The 25,449-nt window shown below is 31.7% G+C and overlaps 2 protein-coding genes across 2 annotated transcripts; both read right to left on the bottom strand.

The window, feature by feature from the left end:
* Positions 1-2,741: 2,741 nt before the first annotated feature.
* asp (microtubule assembly factor abnormal spindle) lies at positions 2,742-23,727 on the bottom strand. Its single transcript, XM_023157536.2, has 7 exons — positions 23,576-23,727; positions 20,864-21,122; positions 18,054-18,239; positions 17,734-17,937; positions 6,432-11,825; positions 4,779-4,971; positions 2,742-3,344 (listed from the first exon to the last, which is right to left on the bottom strand). Exons 2-7 carry the CDS (start codon positions 20,873-20,875, stop codon positions 2,803-2,805), a joined length of 6,531 nt encoding a protein of 2,176 aa, XP_023013304.2. The 5' UTR covers positions 20,876-21,122; positions 23,576-23,727; the 3' UTR covers positions 2,742-2,802.
* A 745-nt stretch (positions 23,728-24,472) lies between these two features.
* On the bottom strand, positions 24,473-25,147 carry LOC111502345 (uncharacterized protein K02A2.6). Its single transcript, XM_074180200.1, has one exon. The coding sequence runs from the start codon at positions 25,145-25,147 to the stop codon at positions 24,473-24,475; it is 675 nt and encodes a 224-aa protein (XP_074036301.1).
* Positions 25,148-25,449: the final 302 nt, after the last annotated feature.

Raw genomic sequence — 25,449 nt, 5'->3', positions numbered from 1 at the left:
TTTATAGATAGGTCTTTATTTTCTCTGGTTACATGTAAACTCCGAGAAGTGTGGAACATGTCAGTAATAAATAACAAATAAAAGCTTTAAATACGTATCTAATATTATCACACACATAGTTTAAAGACAAAAAAATATAAAATCAGGCATATATAAATAACAATCATATAGTTAGCATGCTATCATTTAAGAATTCCTGCATGCTATAATAAGGTTTTTCTAGGAGGTAATTCTTCAATCGACATCGTTTCATTTTTGAAACTGGAAAATATCTTAGCGTGAGTGGAAATTTATTTTTTCTTATACAATGACTGATATATCAACAGCATATAATACAATATTGTTACCTACGTTTTTCCCCGTGGGTTTACCAATAATTGATTGCACTGAACAATATAATCCAACTTAACTTTATTTCACTTTAAAATACAACAAACACTTCAACTAAAACTTCAACTATTATTCGAATGTATATCGCCCTACTAGATCGCTTTGCGTACCGCACTGTAACTTCCACTTGACTGTGTCGATATGCTCGTGGCTAGCGTTTATATATCGTTATTGAATACGGTAGAAAATTTGCCGGAATTCCATCGAAGTTGGTTGTATTATTCTCGCTACATCTAGAGCGGCAGCGAACATCGTATATTCGCGTGCTCTTAGCTACGTCACAATTGATTTATAGCTACCAGTGGCGGCCGGCGTTAATTTCTTTAGGGCGTGATTTACAACAATATTTTCATTAATTACATTTGGTATTTCATTTGTGTGCAGTATATATAGTAATGGGCCTAGGATGTATCCCTATGGCTCACGTTTTTATCACAATTAATTATGATTTAGTTATCCCCGAGATGTCATTTCCAATCAAATGTTGGGTTCTGCTTGTCAAATAGGACTTGAGTATTCCAAAGATGTGCCTTTGATTCCATATTTGTCAAGTTTGTTGCCATAAAATTTCATGGCTGACACTGTCAAATGCTTTTGACAGGTCGATACACAAAGTTACAGTACAATCATCTTTGTTCAAATGATGTAAACATTTTTCAATGGCTTGATACATTGCTTGTACGGTTGATTTACCTTTATGGAATCCATTTTGTTCTTTTGCTAACAACACATTATCATCTAAAAACTTGAGTAAACGTTTGTTCATGAGGTGTGGTATCATTAACTAGATTACAACTGAATAGACTTTATTATCTATTTGGTTACAACACTTATTTCTGATCAATAATATATAAAAGTGCAACGCCTTCAACACCGAGGCCATATTCTATCTTTATTACTCTCTCCTACTCCATCTACCAGTGGTACTTCGTACCAACTCCAACGATTAAGGTTATGTCGATGGCTCGGCCTTATGACACACTTGCCAACACACCATAGGCGTAGAATACATGTGACAAATCGGAGTGCAATATAAATGTATCACAATACTCAACAGCTCGTACATAAGAATCTGATTTTCATCAACAGATTTTTTATTTTTAGTTGTTTAATACATTCTATTATTTCAAGCAGAGTGGTGGTAGGTTCATATAAAAAAGCATCCTTCTGGGCTATCTGGTTTATTTAGGTCAGGGCAAGCTTCACTGATTTGATTAGCTTTGGACATTTTTTTATCAGCTGCAATAACGTTACTTAGGATGGAACAATTCTTTTTAAAATACTGAGTACTTATCAACCCTTGTGACTTCTTTTTGTATAATAAACGTTTTCTAGAGCCAAATTTTTACACTCCTTATACATAAATTGGGCCTAGTTTTATTAAATACTTTTTCCACAAAGATCAGTTTCATTATTCTACTGAAAATTTTCGAAAAACAATTGTATGCTATGTTTACATCTGTACTCTGTGTTACTTTTCCTTTGTTTTTCTGTGAAAAACAAATAGGTGCAAGGTACAAAGTTTTCTATAAAATAAAATAAACAGTAAAAATTTGTAACAAGTTTGCAGGGTACATTATAACATATTCAAATTAAGTGTGGAGGTTCGGCAAGCATTTTCTTTGCGTCAAAAGTGTGTCTACGCACATGTTCTAAATATTCTGAAGTGGAATAAAAAGTTTTTTTTTAAATATTTTTTATAACTTTTTTAAAACAAAAACATATTCATATTTTTAATACTGGTAGGAAGTGCATTATACAATTTAAAATCATATGAGTTTTTTTTGTGATTTCATCAGCCTGAAACGTTGAGGTCTAATAAAATTGCTGTTATGTGTATCATGATTGTGTAAACTGGATTGCTTGGAAAACAAGGGGGCTAATAGGCTTGAGTAAACATATAAAGAAGGCACCGACATAATTTCATGAGCAAAACATGCGAGATATTTTTCAAATAAAATTTGTGGAGATCAAATCGTGAGGTGTAATTTTTTAAATTACTATGGATCTTCATCAAGTAACGGCCGAATCAATCGGAAAAAAAAATGAAATTTGTTATTGGTTTCAGCTGTCTAAGTAAAAATAAGGCATTCAATAGCTTACTTTTCAAACTTGAAATGTGGCTTGATCAATTTAGCCTATTGTCCAGAGTAAAACCCAATAATTTGACACACTGGAATTAACTCCAGCAAGATCATGTATAGGCGCAGAACCAGCTGTGGGAGTGCCAAAGTCTGGTAATTAAGCAGAGTACCCCCAAGTAGTAGAGAAAAAATGGAAATTGGTAGGTAATCATGAAAAGTTCTGGAATTGATTGATGTATATGAGAACGAAATTAAAAATCCATCATATTTTCTTAAAAGTTATATTACACCAACAGAAAATATACAAATTTGAAAACATAAAAAATAATCACATATTTAAAATAGCCGATAAAGATGCAAAGGCGTGTATGGAATTAGTAAAAACATTGGGCTTATTTTTATAATCAAGTCCCCAATCTGGATTCAATGATGGCATTGGCAAATTTTTTACGGTCTCAAAGTGTGATACACCTTTAGTAATTGATCGTTTCACCATGCTTTCTTTTCTAGATACGAGACTCTGAACTTTTTTTAAACGTATGTCCAAATTTGGTAGATTAAGAATGAAGCGTTTCCATTTTGGAGTGTGAGCAAAAAGCCAAAACAGTGTACATAAATTAGGAAACAATTGGGATTCTTTGTCACACCAATGTAACATCACATTTACAAGATTATCAATATATTCAGGAACAAAGCTATACTGTCTTGTGGGAGGAAACTTGCAAAAACTTATTAATATATTAACCGAGAAAATACAAGCTTTCATCTCCGGTAATGAACGACTGGTAGCACTAAGCATAATATATAACTGATCTGGTAAAAGAGAACCCAATTCTAGGCAAATCTTTTTGCATCGTCTTGTTGCAAAATCTGAAAAATAATAAAAATGTATGTTAGTAAAAATATATGTTATCACCTGTTTCTAAAAGTTTAAGTAAGTCCTTAGTGAAGGAAACACACTATCCGACAGTTGTTATATAATTATATAATTTCTGCATTCTTTTAATTTGGATTAATTCCTTATACCCTCCCAATATAGTATATATGGAACAGAGAATTATTTCAAAGCTACATAAAACTAGAAGACCAACCACTATTCAGAAGGTGGATTGTGTATGATTAATAAAATTGAATGAAAGGTTGGAGTTTCAATTGCCTTTTAGAAACCGTCAACCCAAATGTTTGAATTGTGACTGAAGTAAATATTTTCACAGGATGATTACATGCGAATAGATGCTGAAATAATAACATAAACCAGTTATGTTCGAGTAAATGCAAAAGAATCAATATATTATGCAGCAAACATTGATTTCAACAATAGTTTCTGTAAAAAAATTCATATTACAACCAATTTGAATAGAACTATCAGAACATTTCATCGAGAAATAGAAAATGAAACAAGTAGAGCAGGAACTTGGCTTGAAGTGGGTCTGATTTATATTGCTGGCTCAATTAATTCACATTAGAGACACACTTAATGAGTGTTGCAAAAAATGGTAAGGTTTAAGAAAAATGAAGAGTCCACTTCATCTGATTTTTATGACAAATGTGCTTTAACTTATGTAAAAAATCTGAATAGATTCTGATTGATTACTGCATATCATTGAATTCCTCTATGTCAACCGAAATAAAAATATATGGACAACCAAAAAACAATACTTTTGAAAAAAGGACTTACACTGAAAGTGGTGAAATATTTCAAAAGGAAACCACTTGTCAAAGAGAAATGATATTATAAACCAGAATGAAAAGATACAGATGTAGATATATGTTATATTTCTCAGGGCAAATCTCATTCAGCAAAAAACTGTCGGAATATACGAGTCAAGGGTTAACTATTCAGCAGGTCGAAAATGTAGAAAGTGACGAGGCCGAAAATGAAATGAAATTTACATAAAACTCAATGATGTGGAAGTTAATTGGACCATTAGAGGAACTGGTAAGATGTGTTTAGAAGTTCATAATAAAAGCAGAAGATTAATTGCATGTGAACAATGTGCCTGTAGATATGCACAATAATGCACATAAAACAATAACACACTATTTCTGATGTCAAATAATATAAATAAACAAAAATTTGAACAATTTTCAAAATTGGAGCTGTTTCCAAAATTGCCTATTTTACATATTCATTTATCCCACTACTGATATTTCTCTGCAGATCATCTTATCAATAGTATCAATTCTACTTTAATTCACCAGTTTATAGTTTAGTGCACTTGATGTTTAGCTGACTAATTCCTGTGAATTAAGTTCCATACATTGATTGCTTATAACCTTCAAATAGTTCTACATAAAACATACCTATATCTTTCAGGGCATTAATAATATGAAATAATGTTGAGCTTGTGTTAGCAAAGGTTTCCAATGCTGCTTTACACTTCCATTCCAATGACTTTTCAGGAACTGCATTAGCATTGGCCGTTTTGAATCGCTGTCGAATTTTTTTAAATTTGTAGTCATCTGAGGAACGGCACTTGTATCCCCTCCAAAACGACTGAAATCATATAAAAATATAAAATTTAAAACATTTGAACCAAGTATACCATTATTGAGTATCAATTAAAACTGGTTTTGGAGTCTACACTACTATATTATGCTATTATACTATTTTTTTTTAAGAAACAAACTTGATGAATCTGTCTAGTTTGTGTCACCTGTAAATCAGAAATTAATCATGAGAGAAAATTATAAAACTTTTTACTAGAAGAGATTATATTTTTGAGAAAGGAAGGTTTTGGCTTTCTACTTCTTCATTTTTATACACAAAAATGTGGGAATCTTACAAAGAAAGGAAGAAAGCAACTAATTTCAAAATGAACTTTTTTCAAAGATGTGTGTACCTTTCATAAACAAACTGGAAGAAAAAGCCCTCTCAAAACATCTACTTTCATATAAACATTGTTAAAATACAAATTTTCAAAGCAAATTGATGTGTGAAAGTTCAAAACAAGGATGGAAAACATAAAAAAGCAGTATAAGCCTTAACACATTTTGAAAATTCTATGTGAGATGTTGACGAGGCATTCGAAAGAAAATAATAAAAAACATGAAAGTGTGAGTCTCTGGCGTAGAATGAATTCAAGACCAACACTGCTCCCACTGCCTGAGTTTCACCCACCAAATTTTGGCATCATTAGAAGATGACCTACAGTAATTACTCAAATCACACTTCATATATTTTTATCTAACAGAATGAATCTTCACTTTCATTTTAAGTAGTCACAAATCATTGATTTACCAAGTTAAAAAAACTTCCCAGCAAAGTCTCCGCTATTTTTGGGTGAATGGTTTATAGAAGAGTAAACAATGAACTGATTAGAATGGAACAATTATTTCTGTTAATAGTTCTATTGCCTCGCTGTGCTATTTCCAGACTTTCAAAAACATTCAATAGTCTAGGGTCATGTACCACTCTCAACACTCGTAGGTGAATTAATATAGCATAATTCCCCAAAGTGTGTTGAGCGATTTTAAAATGTTCTAGTCTGAGAAATAGTGTGTGCGCTGTGAGATCAGAAAAGTCTGGAGCCACACAAATGCTTTGAATAACTACCATAGAATAATTAAACACTGCATAAAATTGTTGAGATTGATTTGTGATAGATTTTAGGATGATTTCGAAGTCTGGGGATAGCAATGTGACAAGAGAAATATGAACGAGACAAAGGTGTCGTAAGAAACAACCTTAGTATTTACTCATTTATTAACCACTCACTTGAAATGCGGAAAACCGTGAATTTCACTTAGGAAATCAATGAAGTGTGAATAGAAGTTTGATATTATCAGATTTAAGGAATTGATATGGTTCATCTCCAGATGACGAGAACCTGGCTGGTCAAACTGACATCGAGAAGAGTGTTGCAATACTGATGTGTGGAAGTAGTATTTTAATCTATATGGGTATCCTAACATGTTCCTAATTCAGAGAACTTTCACATTGTCAAAACAACATACCTGAATTTTATTTGCAGCTGCCATTTGAATTTGACGAAGTTTTCTCTCTTCTCTAGCATCAGAAGTGAAATAGTAGGCATATTTTCTTCTTACTAGATATCCTCTAATATACCTCTGAAGACCAACAACTGTATTTTTTTGAACTAAAAATCCATTCCGTGCCTTTTTCATTTGAATATATCCTCTATAGTATCGCTGAATAGATATGACAGCAGATCTCATATTCACGAAGGTATTCATATCCATTTTCATCTTTAGGTTAGCTCGGAATTTCCTTTGTAATAATATAGTGCTATGTTTAAGTTGAGAATAATATTTAAGTTGTTCTTTCATAGTCTTATTAGCTATCCACCTCCGTTGGATAACCAAAACTGCATGCCTCAACTCTACATAATGTTTTCTAGCATTTTGACCCAATCTCAAGACTCTCCAACGTCTCTGAATAATAACAGTAGCTTTTCTCAATTTGCTGAAGTGTTCTCTTTGTTTTGATGCAATTTTAGTAGCCCTCCACCTGTTTTGAACATAAACTATCGCAGATCTGAGTTTGTTATACCTCATTCGATCCTTGCGTGCAAGTTGTTTTGCAATCCATTTGTGTTGTATGAATAGGGTCATTTTCTTCAATTGATCGTAGTATGTTTTCTCTTGTTTGGCCATAATTTTTGCTCTCCATTGAGTTTGGACAATTATAGTAAACTTCTTCAACTGCATGAATTCGTTTCTTTGTATTTTTCCTTTTTGTTTAGCCCTCCAAATCAGTTGTATACATAATGCTGCATTGCGTAATCTCTTATAGTTTTCCTGTTCTAGTTGAGCTAACTTGTTAGCCCTCCATCTTCGTTGGATCAAAATTGTTGCTGTTTTCAGATTTCGATATTTTTGTTGTTCTACGACAGCTTTTCTTGTGGATCGCCATCTATTCTGAATTATTAATACAGCATTTTTAGTCATTTGAAATATTTGTTTTTGTTGGTCATAACTTTTTTTTGCTCTCCACCGCTGCTGTAAGACAATGGTCGCCCTTCTTAATTCAATATATCTGAATCTGGTGTGCTCTGATAACTTATTAGCTCTCCATATCCTCTGTATGTTCACAACTGCTTTGATCAAAGATTTATATTTCGCTTGAGCCTCCTCAGCTAGCTTTTTCGCATGCCATCGCTTCTGAATTACTAAAATTGCGTTTCTCAGGTTAATATATTGTTTTTTCTCAATTCTCATTAAAACTGTTGCCTTCCATTTTCGTTGAATTATTACAGTAGCTTTTCTCAGTCTTTGATAGTTTTCTCTCTCCTTTTTCATTGCTGTATTAGCCCTAAAAACCCTTTGGATAAAAACGACTTTCTCACGTAAGTTCAAGTAAAAGTGTTTAGCTTTTTTCATCTTAATATTTGCCTTGAATCTTCTCTGCGTTACAATTGCTGACAATTTCAATGTCATAAAATCTTGTCTACATTCACGCATTCTGAATTGAGCTCTGTATCGTCTTTGTATTACTATTGCAGCTTGTCTCTGTTTCAAATATTCGCTTCTTTTCAATCTCCCAACTTTCTGGGATCTGAATTTTCTTTGAACTAGTAGAACAGCTAATCGTAAACTTTTATATTCATTTCTCATTAAACGCATGGAAATTTGAGCTCTATATTTATGCTGAATTAATATAATAGCAGATCTCGTTTGTTGATACCATAAAACATGTTTCTTCATCAGTAAATTTGCCTGGTATCTGTCTTCAATGATACAAACTGCATGTTTCAGAGATACATAATGAGAGCGGCATTTTTTCATCTCTAAAATTGCTCTAAACCAGATTTGAATTTCAGTAACGGCAGATTTCACTTCCAAAAACCAATTCCTTGTAGTTCTCATCAGTATATTAGCTCTGAACTTTCTTTGAATAAATATAGTGGCACTTCTAAGAGTTTCATACCGACATATTTCATAATGCATTGCTATTTTAGCTCTATAAGCTTGTTGTATAATACAAACCGATTTTCTGAATTTTAAAAATTCGCTTCTTTCTTTAAGCATCAGTTTCCAAGCTCTGTAATATTGCTGAATTGATATAGACGCACCTCTTATCTCAAGATAACGTTCTCTTTCCATTCTCATCTTTTTTAAGGCTATGAATCTTTCTTCCAAGATCAATACACTTTGTTTGAGTGCCAAAAACTTGGAACGAAATATTTGCATTGTTTTCATTGATCTATATCTTGTCTGGATAAATATTGCCGTTGATTTTAATTTCAAATATCTGTCGTGTTGTTTTTTGCATAATTTATTAGCTCTGAACCTTCTCTGAATAGTTATAACAGTGAACTTCAACTTTTGGTAGGCCTCATAATCTTTGAGAGCTAAGCGATTTGCTCGAAATTTTCTTTGGATGAAAGTAACAGAAAATCTGAGCTTTTCATAGGCATATTTTGCCATTTTCATTTGCTTTTGAGCTCGGTACTTAGATTGTATCAGTAAAGTAGCACGTTTAATTTGAATATATTTCTTCTTTATAAGATACATGCGTACATAACTTTGAATTATCACAGCAGACTTGATGCGTTCTCTGTAAACATTTCTGACTAACCAACCACGCGATAAGCTCTGGATGTGAATAATTGTTTTGATTTGTTTCTTGTACATTTTTTCACAAAAATATTTTCTGAAACATGATTGAATTTTTATAGCAGACCGGTGTTTTTTCACAAATTCAATGTAACGTTTCAAAATTAACACAAAGTGTAGAATTTTCTGAGATAGATTGAGTCGCCTGTACCAATTTTGTATTTTACTAGCAGCATTCTCTCTCATTTTTTTAATTCTTTCCAACTTCCTTCTTTTCAATACAACAGGTAAACTCCTAAACCATTTTTGAATTGTTGTGGCACTCTTCACCATGAGTGGAGCCTCAAATTTATAAATAATTTGCCAAAGAAAGGACAGTGTTTTTTCTTTGTGACCGTCAACAATATCTTTGGGTGTTATATCATATAATATATTATATCCTGCGTTCTCCAAAGAATCAAAAACAATTTTCATGTTATGTACTTTCTGTAAACGTGATATTGCCGGTACTCTGAGTTTCTCCGATAGATCATTTCTCATCAAAATAATTTCCATGACTTTTGTTAGGCGAACACCATCTCTCAAATCAACGCCTAAACTGTTAACGGCATAGTCAAATTCGTGAATATATGTTTGTGAGTGAGTTACAATATAGCCTGAATATTTCAAAAACTTTGTTATATCTCCAACTGCTGAAAGAGTTTCCCTGGCTAACCGCAAAAGTATTTCTTTACTCTCTTTAATTGTACTGTTTTTGCAAAAAAGACAGGGATCATGAGAAATGAGTTTCCGATTTTTTGCCTGATCTAAGAAGTAGACCAAAATGAGAAATTTTTTCAGAAAAAACTTGTTGAATTCATCTGTATACTTTGGCAGATGAATTGATTTGTATTTCTTGATGAGATAGGGATCTTTGAGAAGTCTGTTTGCTATAAAAGTGCTAAGCCCGACTATATCAGAATTTGAATTCAAGGGTATTTCTTCATTGTATATAGTTTCCAAACCTATTCTGAGCCACAAAGAATTGTAGCTGAGAAGTATTGTAATAATTTCAGACTTGAGAGATAAATTTAAGTGAACATCTTTGTCTTTACGAATATTAAGCTTGCCAGCATCCACTGCTTGCATCACTTTACATAAAACTTTACTGATTTCGCGGGACTTGAATAAAATTTGAGCTGTTTCTCTCAAATTGTTCAGTTTCTTGTTAGTATGATATTTACTAGAAATGACTTCCTTGGTTGGAGCTGAATCAACTTCTCTTTTTTTGCATTCCTGCCAAACTTTTGCCACATCAATTACACGTTCTTCAGAACTAAGTTCCTCTGGGGGTGTCAAAAGTGAATTCAACCATTTTTTGAAATCCTTTTCCTGCTGATCTATCCACTCATTGTTCACATAAAGATTAGAAGTCATGAATGGATCTACCAAGTTTGTAGCAGCTAGAATAAACGGGTTCTGTATTATAATTGAACTGGTATCTTTCTTGGTAATTTCTGCATTAATTTTCAAATTCTCCTCTTTGATTACATCTTTGAGTCTACTGAGATTAAGCCCAGTAGTTTTCTTAGCAACTCTGAATGCTGTGGAACCCTTTTTTGACCAATCCTTGGGACCAGAAGGAGTGCATATTTTTTTGCAACAGCTACTATTAAAGTCGATATCCGATTTTCGTTTCAACGTTGAATTACGAGAAAAATTCATAATACTCTCTCTCATAGTCTGCTGTACATAAGATTCCTCTTCAATACGACTCAGTTCCATTCGATCGACTCCAGTCCAAACATTAACTTCTGTTGATTTTTCGATATTGTTTGTTTCTGGTGATTTCTGATTGATATTTCTATGGCGATATGTGGGTGATATTTTCTTGCGTGGTGCCGAAGAAACTTTTGAGGTGAGCGGAGAGATACTTAAACTATGTATATCTTCTACAGAACTTTCTTTAGTGTAGGTTCCACTACTAATATTATCTTTCACATATGTTTCAAAACTAGTATTTTCTTTCACATAAGTATCACCACTTGTGTTGGATTTGATGTAAGTTTCAGTACTCACATTCAGTGTATTAGATAAAGGAAGTTCATAAGTTCTGTTTTGTGGTGATATTTCACGGACAGGTGTAATTTCCATATGGATTTTTTCTAGACCAGTGGCAAAGGTACATGTAACGTTTTCACAACTCTTTAGTGGAGTTTTTACAGGAGTGAAACAAAATTCATTGAGTTTATATTCAAAACCATAGTTAACTGATGAATTTGTTTTAACAGAACTCTCTTGAAATGATGCAGAAATGTTATCACTGTTATGAGTAACCAGTGGTATCCTCTTGCACCACATACCGAAACTTGAAACTGGTGATTTTATGGGAGATGCATTTTCTAGGCTATCATCGAACTCATCTTTTGGAGATTTCTTATTATGCAGAATAAATGTTTCTCTCTTATTTTCATTCAACACGAAGGTTCCTCTTCTTTCTTGGGGTTGAATGTATTCCATTGTGAAAGATACATTTTTAGGTGAAACAAAAATTTCACTTGCTCTTGACGAATTCTTTAAAAATGATGGCGAGTTCTCCTTGTTTTCAATCTCATATGAAATACGTGGCTGGGAATAATCGGCCATTAATAGAGGATAATGTGAATAGGTGTTCAATGGTTTTTCAACAGGAACAATTGAAAATGGATAATGTTTCAAAGGCGAGCACTTCTTTGAATATGCTGAACATTTTGCAGGAGAAATTTTTGTTGGTCTTGTTGAATAATATTTTTTTGTCGGAGATTTTTTGTTGGGTCCTTTTTGTTTCACTCCCACCTTGTTTTCTTTAGTTTTCTGAAAAAATTAATTTATTTGAAATTAGGGTTATAAAATTTATTTTTTGAAGAGAAAACAGAAGTAATGTGAAAAATTATTGTCTTTGGCAAAAATAACTGAAGCAAATATTAAAATCCAAAACACAATTTTGTATCGTCCACAGTATTTCCACAGAAGATTTTTAATCTATTTCTAAGAGAACATTCAGGAATATAAAATAAGTCAAGATCAACCTTATTGCCATTAGAAACTATTCTAGAAAGTGGAGAATGTTTACCATAATTACACCTGTGGAAGTCGATTGCAAGCATTTGATTGTTTCGTGTCCTTCTAGGAAGTACGTGAAGTTTAATTTCAGAAAGAAGAGTTGAACAATTAATTTTCGAACTGAACAACTTATGGAGGAATATAATATCTGCATGAGTTCTACGAGTACTGAGTTTCGATATATCTGTTTTGAGACGGATATCTGAGAGTGAGTGATCGATCAGAGGCATGCTCAGTTTAAAGGAAATATATTTCAGGAATTTATTCTGAACTTTCTCTATGTTATAACTGTAAAGTTCAAACACAACTGCAGTATTCCAAAATTGATTTTACCAATGAAAAGTATAATGCCTTTATGGAGTTAACATTTGTGAAATCCTTTGTTAATCTGCATATAAAGCCCAACATTTTCATCGCTCTACTAGTGATATGTTCATAATGGAGATGGAAATCCATTTTGGCATCGACTACAATACCTAGATCACGTATAGATTTTACAGATTCCAATGGTTTACCTTCAATTGTGTATTCAGTGATGAAGTGATTACTTGATCGAGAGAAAGACATACTTTTGCATTTAGTTACATTGACATCCATCCAGTTATCAGTACACCAATCTACGAAAGATTCAATTTCAATTTGAAGTTTCTCGTAGTCCTCTTTGGATTCGATAGTCCCGAATATTTTAAGTCATCAGCAAACATCAAAATTTCAGAATGATTGATATATTTTTTAATGTCATTAACAAAAATATTGAACAAATATGGTCCCAGGTGGCTTCTTTGTGGTACCCCCGAGCTAACAGATTTCTCGAGATACAAATCCCTTGATTTTCACGAATTGTGTTCTGTCACAAAGATAACTTGAGATCCAACTTAACAAACTTCCCCTTTGTTTTCCAGAGAATTCAATATATGCTGAGAATATAATAGCAAATTGGTGTTTGTTGATTTGCCTTGAGAAAACCCATGCTGTTCATCAATGACTATTTGCTTAAAGGGAAACTTTAAGCTGTCGCATATAATGTGTTCCAGTAGTTTGGGTATTGCATTCAGTATGCTTATAGGTCTGTAATTTTTTATGTTTGCTCTGTCTCCGGACTTGAAAATTAGGTTTATAAATTGATTGGAACTGCTGTGCAAATGCATTTGAAATTTCATTACCGCTTTTGAAAATCGAATCGCCACTGTACATTGTGTCAGGCAAGCCATAATTTTTCCGTTTATTGTTCACATAGTTCCAGAAGTGTTTTATATTTGATAGTATGTTATTTTTCACTCTTTTAATATAGTTCTCATTACTAATTCTACTTGCTAGTTTGCACCGAGCTCTTAGATCAGAAAAAATTAAGTAGTCATCCCAATTATTACTTTCTTTGTAAGCCTTATGGGCTTTTTTCTTTTCAATAATCAATTTTTTCAGATCTTTGTCGAACCATCGGGGAAATTTTGGCTTAGTATGTCTAACATATGGAACAAAGTTTTGAACACCTGAGTAAAGGATATTATAAAAAGTATTTGTTGCTAGGTTAATGTCAGTTAAGCTACCAATATGATAGTCCCAATCAATACTAGTCAAATAATAATTCAGATCATAATAATTGGCATTCCTGAAGTTGAAAAAGAAATTTTCGTAATGTAATTCATTGTAATCATTTGAATTTGATATCGTAATTGTTAAGGCTGGATGGTGGGCATCACATGGCAGCAAACTGTCACTAGATACATTTACTATGCAATTATCCTTTTCGTTTGTGAATATTAGGTCCAACATAACACCATAGCAATTATTGATATTATTCAATTAAAATCCAAAAGACAATTTTGTATCGTCCACAGTATTTCCACAGAAGATGCCATTGTCTATTTGACAAACAGTATAGATAATAAAGACCCACTGACGTTATCTCTCTTGATCTAGCAAAACCGTTTGACATAGTCAAGTCAGTTACTTTTGAAAAAACTAGAAAATATAAGTTTTAAAGGAATAATCCAAAAATTATTATATTGGGTCGTCTTTAACCTTGTGATTTTAGTAAAAACTGTGCAAAATATTTGACTTTTACTCAAAGTCATAAACAAAACTTTTCAAAACTATCAATAAGAAAAAATGTCCTTAAAATGAAAAAATTAACATTTGAATAGCTAAAAATCTACATTTCTTCCTTCATGACGAAACGTTTTCACTCTCACTCATCTCGATTCTGGCTAACTTGGTCACCGGATGTTTGAAAATTCCAATGTTTCGTTCCACCACTCGAATCCATTCGTCCATATCAGGATATCTTTTCAATTTTTCCAAGTTTCCACTTGTTCCTACGTAGGTTTTCTTCTACAATAAAAACTATATCATCGATTCATATTGGTGTCCCATCATCGCACATCCCTCGTTTGGTTAATCTAGCCAAGTCTTGTTAATCCACCTATTCCAATATTCATTAGCAATTTGTTGAACTTCCTCAATTGCGACCTCAGATTATTTCCTTCGAATTTGTCTACAGTCGCCTCCAAGTCGCCTGGATCTACTGAAACTATGAAATTGGTCATGCATTGATGATTGCTTCAGAAGAAAAAGGGTCAGCATAAGTTCATCCTCCAGAATTGTGTAGAAGCAGTTCTTCAAAGCAATTCACCAATTAGTGCTTTCATACTCCTTCCATGTGATTCACAGCTTGTGGAATGGACCTTCAATCAAAATGCGAGTAGCATCTTCAGATGCTCCTCGCAAAGGAACAAATCTTTCTGTTATCTGATTTCCGTAATCCCTTTCTAGAAATCATTCGATTCAAAGCCATCATTGCAGAATCCGTCGTCAGAGAATGTGCAATTTCTAAGTGAATAACTTGGGCAGAAAAAAAAAAACTAATCAATAAACTATATACTATTATAGTGAAAATCATACAATAAACTGTATTGATTAGTTTTTTAATATGGATTTTCATCAAGTATCGGCCAGTTCTATTCAATTATGGGCAGAAAAACATTTGAATATTATATCTCATCACTTTTCACTTCTTCCAACCATCGCTGGAATTAGATAAGAATAGCTGAAATATCAATTATATTAGGCAATAAAACTTGAAATGAAAAAACGATTTGGCTAGGAGAGGGCTAGAGAGGACAGCACAAATGGGTCTAGCCTCACCAAGTGTAGTTGGTCGACATAATATGTGAGCACTTTGATAAGGTCCTTCTCTTCTATACCAAGAGAATTGAGAATATTCATAGTATCCTGTATGTCATTTGCTATATGTGTATTGAGGTTATTTGAGGGGATTCTTTCACATTGTAGATCATCACATTACTGGCTCTCATTGATCACTCATGGACTTCGTTTAAAATTTCATTGTTTGTTCCGGGATCAGATTTGAGCAGCTTCAGTGAATCCATCTCTGCTTTTAGAGTGTTACCTCATTTTCGAGGGATGTAATTTTTATAAGAAGTTTTGGTACTTGAGTGACTACAGTCATCACAGAAAAATAGAAGAGCGCATTGTTTTTGCAACATCACAGCTCATATTTCAGTACTTGTCATTATGTTGCATGTTTTAGTGTTGTGAAAAGCTGCTTTACAGCTGTCACAGTATACAAAGTCTTCAGATTCCTTCACCTCCAGAGAGCATTTGGTGCATGAGGAAGCCATATTTTTCAATTTGATTTTTTTTGAATGTGACAAATTTTTCTGGACTATGACAACGGCTTTGGTGTTTTTACTGATCCTTACTATTACTTTTTTTCATTATCACTATCTTACTGCATTTTTTATATGGAAGTTGATTCACTTTGTGTCACTTTAGGTACAAAATGCACACTTATTTATGATGGGATCACGTGTTATGAGATGACTGGATGCAATCCAACTCAGTTTAATACGAAATATGACATTTGAATATTTTAACTCAGAAAATTAGCAACTGCTGAAGAGTGATAGCTTGTTGTTACTGTCTACACACAGAGGTTAGCGAAATGTGAACAAGTGTTTCAAAATATTGATAGCTCACTGTTCCAACTCAATTGGTATTAATATTGAAATTATAATTCCTTATTTGTAAAAATAACAGTTCATTTCATTGTAATTCATCTTTTCTTTTGACACATTGAGTTACTATCAGTTGAATCAGCATTTGGGCAATTTTCTGTATACTAGCGAAACTGTCAATCAGAACCTCAGTGACGCTGCTCAAAATTAACCTAGGATTCAATTCAAATTTGATAGAAGCATTTAAAATTGATATTGGAGCAACACCGCAAAGTTACATGCTCTAGCATATTATTCGAATTTCATAATTGATATATGAAAATTTTATCTATGTTAATGCACACTAGTGATCATTTGGCTCAGACTGATTAGCCAACAAAGACAACCTTCTGTATTCAAATGACTAAGCATGTACTTCAGCTAGCTGGTATGATCTTGAGATCCTACCATTATTAGGTCTGACCTTATCGAAACAAATATAGGGTCACCCCAGGGGATCATGCCTATCACCAACACTATTTAATATATTCATCACAGACCTTTTCAGTAATTTGTAAAGAACGAGTTATCCAATTATACATGCAGATGATACAAATTTAGTAACCACAGGAAAATCTTAACAAGAACTACAAAATAAATCTATTGAGTCCACTAGATTATGTTCCAATGATGTGCTGAAAATAGTAATGTAAATAAATCACTGGCACTTCAATTCTTTACAAAAAATGTTACGGTAAATGATAGCTTATTACTCTGAATTGAAGGAAAATCTTTAGAAAATTTGTCAATTACAAAATTTTTAGGAATCTGTTTACATCATAAACTGATGTGGAATAGACATCCAAACTAAGTTTGTACTGTTTTGTTATAAAAAACCTCCGCAAAACGATATCAGGGGAAGCCCAGAAATTATTATATTTTGGACTTGTACAAATTAATCTCACATAAGGCCTTATATTCTGGGGTCAAACACACAACTTTGGTAAACTCTTCACCACACAAAAAAAATTATTAGCTGTATGACTGATACATCAAAAGTAACTTCATGTAGGAACCAATTTGCCAATCTTGGTATAATGGCATTACCTGGTCTATATTTTATTTTTGCAATTGTACATATAAATAAAATGAAATCTACTACTATAACAATCGGTATAAAGACAGCATCAATGAACTCATCTCAACATTGTCAATAGGTCAAGAAAATTCATGTTATGTTGGAATGAGATTCTATTACAAAATATGTGAGTTGGAAGAGTTGAAGGATGTGAAAAAAAAAAAAAAAAATTGAAAATGTTGATTCAAAAAAGCTACTACTCAATACAAGAGTTTCTTGATGAAAAATTTATGGCATCCAACATATTAGAATTTCAATTATTTCATTATATTTTATATATGTATATGTTTGAATATCGAATGGTTTTAACATATATCTTATATGCATCCAATATCGAATGCTGGTAACAGGTATCCAATGTTGAAATATTATTATAAGTATTCATTTAAAATTGTGAAAATTTGTGATAATGGCGCTTTCCATAACATATGATGTCTTCATGTATATTTGTGTTGTATCATAACATTCAGAGGAAAATAAAATATCAATCTATCTATGGTAGTCTATGAAAATTATCTGACAAATGAAAAAACAAAACAAAATAATATTAACAATTATCACTCACATTTTGTGGAATTGATGTGAAAGCAATGTATACATCTTTTTGTATTTTACCGAAATCTTTAAAAGTGATTGTATGCCTAACTGATTCCTTTTTCATAGGTTTCCATCTTATTTCAAATATTTCTTCCGAATACCTTCCAATAATTTTTTCAATCCAATTGTAGGAAACATTAATTTCTTCAGGCAACGGTCTTGAGAGAAAAAGCTGCAAAATATGATTACACAATTAAAAGTTCAAACAAAAAACTTCAATTTCATAGAATACTCTCGGGTCTTGTTAGTTTTCAATATTACTTTTAGTACGATAAGAAAGCTACTTACAGTTATATCATGGTCAGTTGGATTTTTAATTAACAACTGTCGTGCTGCTGTATCACCAATTCTGATATTATCAAAAAAAAGTTTAGGAGTTGGCGTAAAAGGCGCTAATAACAAATTTTCTATTTTCTCAGATTCATTTTCTTTAACAACAGGTATAGGATTTTTCTCCCTTCTCACTGGTGAAAACTAGAAAAAAAGGTATGAACGGTTTTAATATATTTACAAATAAATAATAAAAGTTCATAAAGGTTTTTATATACAGGTGTATTTTTTCAATTACTAATAATTTCTTTAATTTTGAACCATTCTATCTCATCTTGTTTTTCTATATTTTCTTCTATAAAGCCCATAAGGCAATTGGGACAAAGTCCATTTGTTTATTGTGTTACAGAAATATGAAAAATAACAGTAATTATTGCATCTACAAGGCTTCATTGTGACATAGAAAAAATATATCATCTGTGATGAATTTTGTGAAGAAAATTGTGTTAAAAAAACATTAAAATGTAAGTGTATCGATTAACATGATTAACATTGCATTTTTCCTTCCTGATTTTCTGTTGAACTATTTGATTATATTCTGTTGTTTTTAATAATGTATCTAGTATCTTAGAATGTGCATCTGTTTTTATATATCCAAAAAACCGTAGGTTCGGTGACCTATATGTTGGCGTCTAAATGAGGAATATCGCTTGTATTATTTTGAATTGTGTTTGTATTATTTGATAGATATATATTCATTCATATTTATATATTCATTTATTCATTTGTTTTATATATATTTGACATGTCTAATATCATTACGATCTGAAAGATGAATAAATATCACTACTACTACATTCTGGAATCAATATCTACAATCCTAAATTCTCGAGAATTTCTTTGAGCATTTCATATAGTATATTAGGGTTCATATGGTGCTACTAATATTCACGCTTGTATCATCCATTTTTACTTCGCCGTGGTCCACCTGTTTTTGAAAAACCAGAAAAGTATATTTTTGGGGTTCATTCAAAAGGCCCTAATTCTAAAAAATAATTCTGTATTCGGAGTCTGTCTAGTGATGTGTGTACGATTTCTTGCTTTTTGATTGGAAACTGGTTGGATTTTTGTATTAATTTAGACGAATATGACTTTAATGCAAAAATAATCTCGGAGTTTAGAGCAGCGATTTCCATGTTGGTAGATGCTAACGGGTTGCTGTTGTAAAACAGAAAATATGTTTTGATTAATAGCATACTATGTTTCGGAAAAATATCTAGGGATTTACCAAATTTATCACAACATTTTATTAAAACTTTAGCACCTTTTTGTTCAAAAGAATCGTTCAGAAGTTCATAAGATTTTTTTCTCAGAACGGACCCAAAAATAATCTTAAATATTAGCATGTCATTAAGCACAACCCTGTATATATTACTGATGATAACAATAATTTTTTCCCATTTATACATTGAACAAAAAGCAAAGTTTTGCAATACTGAGAGTGTATCATATCAAGAACAAATGACGAATTTTATTTGTTCGGACTTCCATTGTCTAATATTATATAAAATAATTTGAAATCCCTGGAAGAATCAATAAAATAAAAATTAACAGCTGAAAATAAAAATTTTATTAGGCAAAAAACAATTGAAAATTGAACATTAAAAAAAATAAAAATTATAAGATTTCAAGCCAAGTTACTTCACGACGTTTTGATTGTCAGTATCCACAATCAACTTCAGGTGATGACTGGCAAATGACGATTTTTGAAACTACTGAGAAACTACTTCAAAATAATGAAATCCAATATAAACCTTTATTTAGAAACAATTGCCCATGATGGTTTTAGTAATACATCACTCAAGTAACATTCTAGTAATCTTCATTTATTATATATTTGAGATGATATAACAATCTTTTTCCAATGACTACTGAAAAAAGTGTCAATTATGTAACTTTCTTGTTGTGTAAACAATCAAAATGATCCATAATTCACATCTTCAAACAAATCACAGTTGACCAAATTCTTAACTCACTACCTTAAAAGACAATCACATATGAGCAAATTAGTAAGTGTTTATTTTCAATAGCAAGTAAGCCTTGAGAATTTACCTCTTTGAAATATGTTCTCAAATATCAAATTTGTTTTGAAATTTCTAATAAAAAACATTAATAAAAACATGGATTTGGAAAGTGAGAACGAGTGTAGTCCGAGCTTGGGTGCTAATGGTACCGAGTTCAAGTTACATCCAAAAAAGGTGTATTTTAATAATAATACAATAAGGGACTTTATTCGATTTGTAATACATATACTTGATATTCAAAAGTGATAAACATAATAAATCGATAAAAAAAAGGTAAAGTTCAGCATGCTGTTTCATACCTCAACCTTAATCTCAATATTCAAACTATTTCAAATTGAATGAAATAAAATGGGATTATTCTCATTCTCATCTAATTTTATAATATTCATGTTATAAATCATAGAATAAGTATAGTATTTTACTCACTAGAAATGGACATTACTTGCTGGAAAGTGTATGATACAAGTCAAAGGGGAACGTCGAAAAACTTCATTGTCAAGAGTAATGGCCACATTTCTTACATATATTACAACATGCAAATAAATAAAATATGTATTGTGATAGGAAACATAACATTCAACAAGTACTTTTAATTACAAATATTGACAAGTTCTATTCTCATCTAAAATATTGGTCACCTAAAATATATCTAAGTAAACTCAGATTGTGGATAAAATAAAACATGATAAAAGAATTGGGATGAAAACAGATATCAATATAATCTGCATATTTATTATTACATACCTGAAAAAACATTGTGAGTTACGAAAAGTGAGATCATAAGAATATTCACTTTGCTGACTAGTAGGTGTTATTCTCGTTTACAGCGCCTGTGGTATACCTATATATTTAATGGTGCTGCATCCTCATTCCTCAATACGTAGCAATCTACTGCGATATCTTTATCATTTATTACTTAATGTTTTATAAATTCACTTTCATTTTTCCATGCTCTTGTTAGTAGTATGTGTATCTTCAACTATGCTGCATGAATATTTCTATGCTAAAACGATATCTGAATTTTAGAGAAATATAAGGAATATTCAGAAAAATAATAAGAAAAACAAGGTGATTTGAAATACCCTATCTATGATTTTATTTAGCATTTGATCAATTGTAACATTTTCATAATGGACATTAACAATTTTCAAAATACTAAACAGTAGCATATAATCCTTTCATACTTTGGAGTTTGGCTATTCAACTTGTTTATAATGACTGAACTGATGTACTGAATATCCCATTAGATGAACTCAAATTCTGAACCAAAACATGCTTAAAAATTGAAATTGAGTCACAAAAACAACAAGAAATTAATGTTTATACCATAAGGCATTCTGCTTTATTAAGCATAAAATTTCATAATACCAACTACAGTTGTCCAGTCGTATCTTTCATATTTTCAACAAAAATGGAATCTATCTTTTCTGCTGGTTACTGGCCTTTTTTTGACTGTAACTGAATTGAATTGTAATTTGTTCAAAATGAAACTGTTTTTATTCGGTACTTGATCTCTTGCAAAGTACGTATTCAGACTAAATAACCTTAATTTTTCACACTACCATTTATATATTCAAGATTTATTTTTATAATTTGATACTTTACTTGTTATCTATTTTGTAAATCATTTAAAATTTTTAATTTATTGCTGCTTTTATATAGTTCACTCTATTTGCACACTAATTTGTAAACTGTCTATGACTATCAATCTATCATATTCATTGTGAAATACTGTTGTTGATCTAATAAAAATGTAATTTTTTATTATCTACATATTACTATGTCCATGTGCAGTCATTGATTCCATATGATAAGTTTGGAGTTCCTCAGTATAGTCACAAAGAATATTCATTAATCATAACTGAATTTTAAGATATATCCTAAATCTAGATCAAGAAACCTCTTGTTAACAATTATAAACTAATTTTGACTGTACCCTCACTGTATCTGATTGTCTGTCCAAATTGAATATTACTGGAGTTTTTTCCCAACACCAAATCATTATTTTTAACACATCGACACGTGTTTTGATCACCAAGTGATCATCTTCAAAGAGGAAGATTAAAACTACTATTCATTCAACTGCTGGTTAAGATGAAAATGGTTATATATCAACTATATTATCATGAATACTTCTGAAATCCTTTTTAACTTTATATACTATCAATGGATGTAACATAAGTATATTTTAACAAATGTATTCAAAACTTTACTCATTGTTAAAAAAAATTCTACTTTCACTTAGTTAGTAATATCAGTAAGAATAAATATTGAACTTTTCAAACAATAATTGTTGCGGAGTCCATTGATGATTTCATTGTAAAAATATTACTTTTTTGTATTTTTTCTATATCAAAGCTGAAGTTTTGATATCATTTTGTAGTTATAATTTGTTAACATGACTCATATTTACATTACTTCTTATTATAAATGGTGATACCTTTAATAAATAAATGGTCATAGGCAAAACTATTCTACTGTTCAATTGACAAGTCTAAGATAAATAAATCTAGGGAATAAGGCGACCTTAGCAGTACACGGGCCCCTATACATTATAATAATAATAAATTAGTTTGCACATCAACAGAGTGATAATGCAAATAAAAATGAGAAAAACGTCAATAAATTCAAGTAGAGAAATGATATAAGATAATGTATATACATATGAAATGAATAGAATGATTAATAAATATCTCTGGATGTGTATAGGACATCCATGTCACAAAATATAAAATATATTAAAGTTACTAATTCTACGTGTGTATAAATAAAAAAAGGTGTATATTAAATACACTTCACATGAAAATAAAGTTACTGCTGAAACTCCTCAACAATGTAGCAGTTTTTTGACCATAAGAGTTGCTTAACTTTTCTCTTGAAAATATGAACATTTCCTGAAACTTTAATGTCATCGGGAAGTTTGTTATACAGTTTGCACCCGATATTCAAAACTTTTTTGGTATAGAGCAGTTCGATGTTGACTTGGTACATTAGAAGGTGTGGCAGAGGCTGTCTCATATTTAAATAATGGACAAAAATATCTCCCTAGCATGCTGCCTTGGGCAGTTGTTCCACTCGCCATCTCTAAACTCCCTATCTGATAGATCTCAAAAATTAATTTTGGCCTAATTAAAACATGTAAATGAGCCTACATAATTATTCTAAATCATTCGAAATGACATTCATGGTTACTCTACATAATCGAAATTTTTCAACTTTTACCAAGTATTTTGTAGCCTTATATCATTCATATCCATCAAAAAATGTTGATTTAATTGTGACCTTATACTTTCAACTTCTACATAGTGTTTAAATCTTGATTCGTATTGAAATAATACCAAAATCGTTTTTTGTAAAGCCTAACAATTGCCTTTATAGGATGGATTCTAAATATTTTATACTGATAAAAGAATACTGAACAAAAAACAGTAATAAATTGGCTTTCTACTTTATTACCATTATTATTGTGTAAATTATCCTTCCGAAATCTGGATTATCACTCGAAATCACGAAGTTAAGCTTGAAATGGCTTATTTACAATTTATTTGAAAGTTAACTGAAACTGTCAATGGTATACCATTAAATGAAAAACGGAATTTGTAGATAAATTGAATATTTACTTTACCAACCGAGACAATGACAAGGTGGGGAAAAATCCACAGAACTATAACTTATAACTTAGAGGTTATAGTTCTGTGGGAAAATCTCAAAGTGAGCTACCTACCAAACCAACCGAGACAATGAGAAGAAGAACATCAGAAAGTAAAAGTATTGTATTAGTGCGTTCCACTAAATGATCACACCTAAGACCGCAGTTTTTTCCGCTTGCGAGCGTTACTGTCGTAACTGGATTATAGAGCGTTTTGAGCTTTCATGTGAACATTACAAATGGCAAGGTTGATTTTTCTTGATGCATCGCGATAGTGCTACAGAAACTAGTTCATATCTTTCAGATGAAGGATCAAATGAAACGTTACAAAATTATAAGCGTGAAAACTAAAAACTTTGGCACGTATTGTTGATTGTGAGAATGTAATTAATCGTTATTCAGATGAAGAATTCAAGAGTCATTTCTGTAGTGTTTTTGTATAATAATCTTTAATGTTTTAAATAAGACGCATACACTTCAGTTACATTTTATTGAATGGCTCGAGAATCGACCTCGGACCCCAAAAACCTGTCCAACATAAGAAAAAATAATAAAACAAAATAACATTCAGTTTTTATACATAGCTAACCAGTGGCAGGTGGTATTCTAATTTACCACAATACCTTTCCCCTTAAATTCAACTCATCAAAAAAAACATACCAACAATTAAATAAACAATTTTTTTTCTAACTTTATTACACATCCTAGGATTTATTTTTGCTACGGAGGTTATATCTATTTCCAGCTGCCAGGGGAGCATCACTTCCAATAATTGCAGTTTCCGGATCAATAGATATATCTTCCGATACACAAGAAGATTTTTCAATCAAATCAGAACATTGGTTTTCTGTCGCTAATTCAGCAGTAGCTTCGGCTGTTGGATCAGTATAAGGTGATGCAGACATACGTGATCTAATTTGATTGGAATGCCTTCGTACAATTTTCCCTTTCTCTAAAGCGATATCAAAAGTAACATTTCCTGATTTTCTGGAAATCTCTCCTGGAATCCAAGTAGGTTCCTTGTTTGAAAAGTCTTTCACTACAACTTTTTCACCTAATTCAAAATTTCTTTGTTTACCTCCGAAATTATCTATCTGGCTCTGAACTTTCAAATCATTAATAAGTTTTTGAGAAGGGCGAATGAGATCTAAACGGGTTTTAATATTTCTGCCAAACATCATTTTTGACGGACTAACTTTCGTCGAACTATGATCAGCAACTCGATAATCGAAAAGAAATTTTTCTAAAGATTCCTGAATATCTTTTCCTTCCGTTTTAGCTTTCTTAATGGCGTTCTTTACCTTTTTCACGCAAATTTCGGCACAACCGTTGCTTTGAGCATGATAAGGCGGAGAAAATAAGTGTTTGATACCATTCATTTGTAAAAACGTTTCAAATTCCGCGGAAAAAAAATGGAGGGCCATTATCGGAAACTAAAACATCTGGAAGTCCAAAATGAGAAAATAAAAACCTTAACTTTTTTATGACTGATTTTGCGTTAGTGCTTTTCATTTGAAATACTTCAAGCCATTTTGTATGTGAATCAGTAACAAGAAAATATTTCTTATCATACACCGGACCCAAAAAATCTACGTGGATACGAGACCATGGTTTTTGTGTTTGTGGCCAAGGCTGCAGTAAAGTTTTATTTGGGTTTTGTTGAAATTGAGAACAAATGTGA

The sequence above is a fragment of the Leptinotarsa decemlineata genome, unplaced genomic scaffold, assembly GCF_025532065.1.
Source record: "Leptinotarsa decemlineata unplaced genomic scaffold, Ldec_3_MD MMD2_P_RNA_scaffold_2, whole genome shotgun sequence".
In the NCBI taxonomy this organism is placed as follows: Eukaryota; Metazoa; Arthropoda; class Insecta; order Coleoptera; family Chrysomelidae; genus Leptinotarsa; species Leptinotarsa decemlineata.
This window is presented reverse-complemented; position numbering and strand designations above follow the sequence as displayed.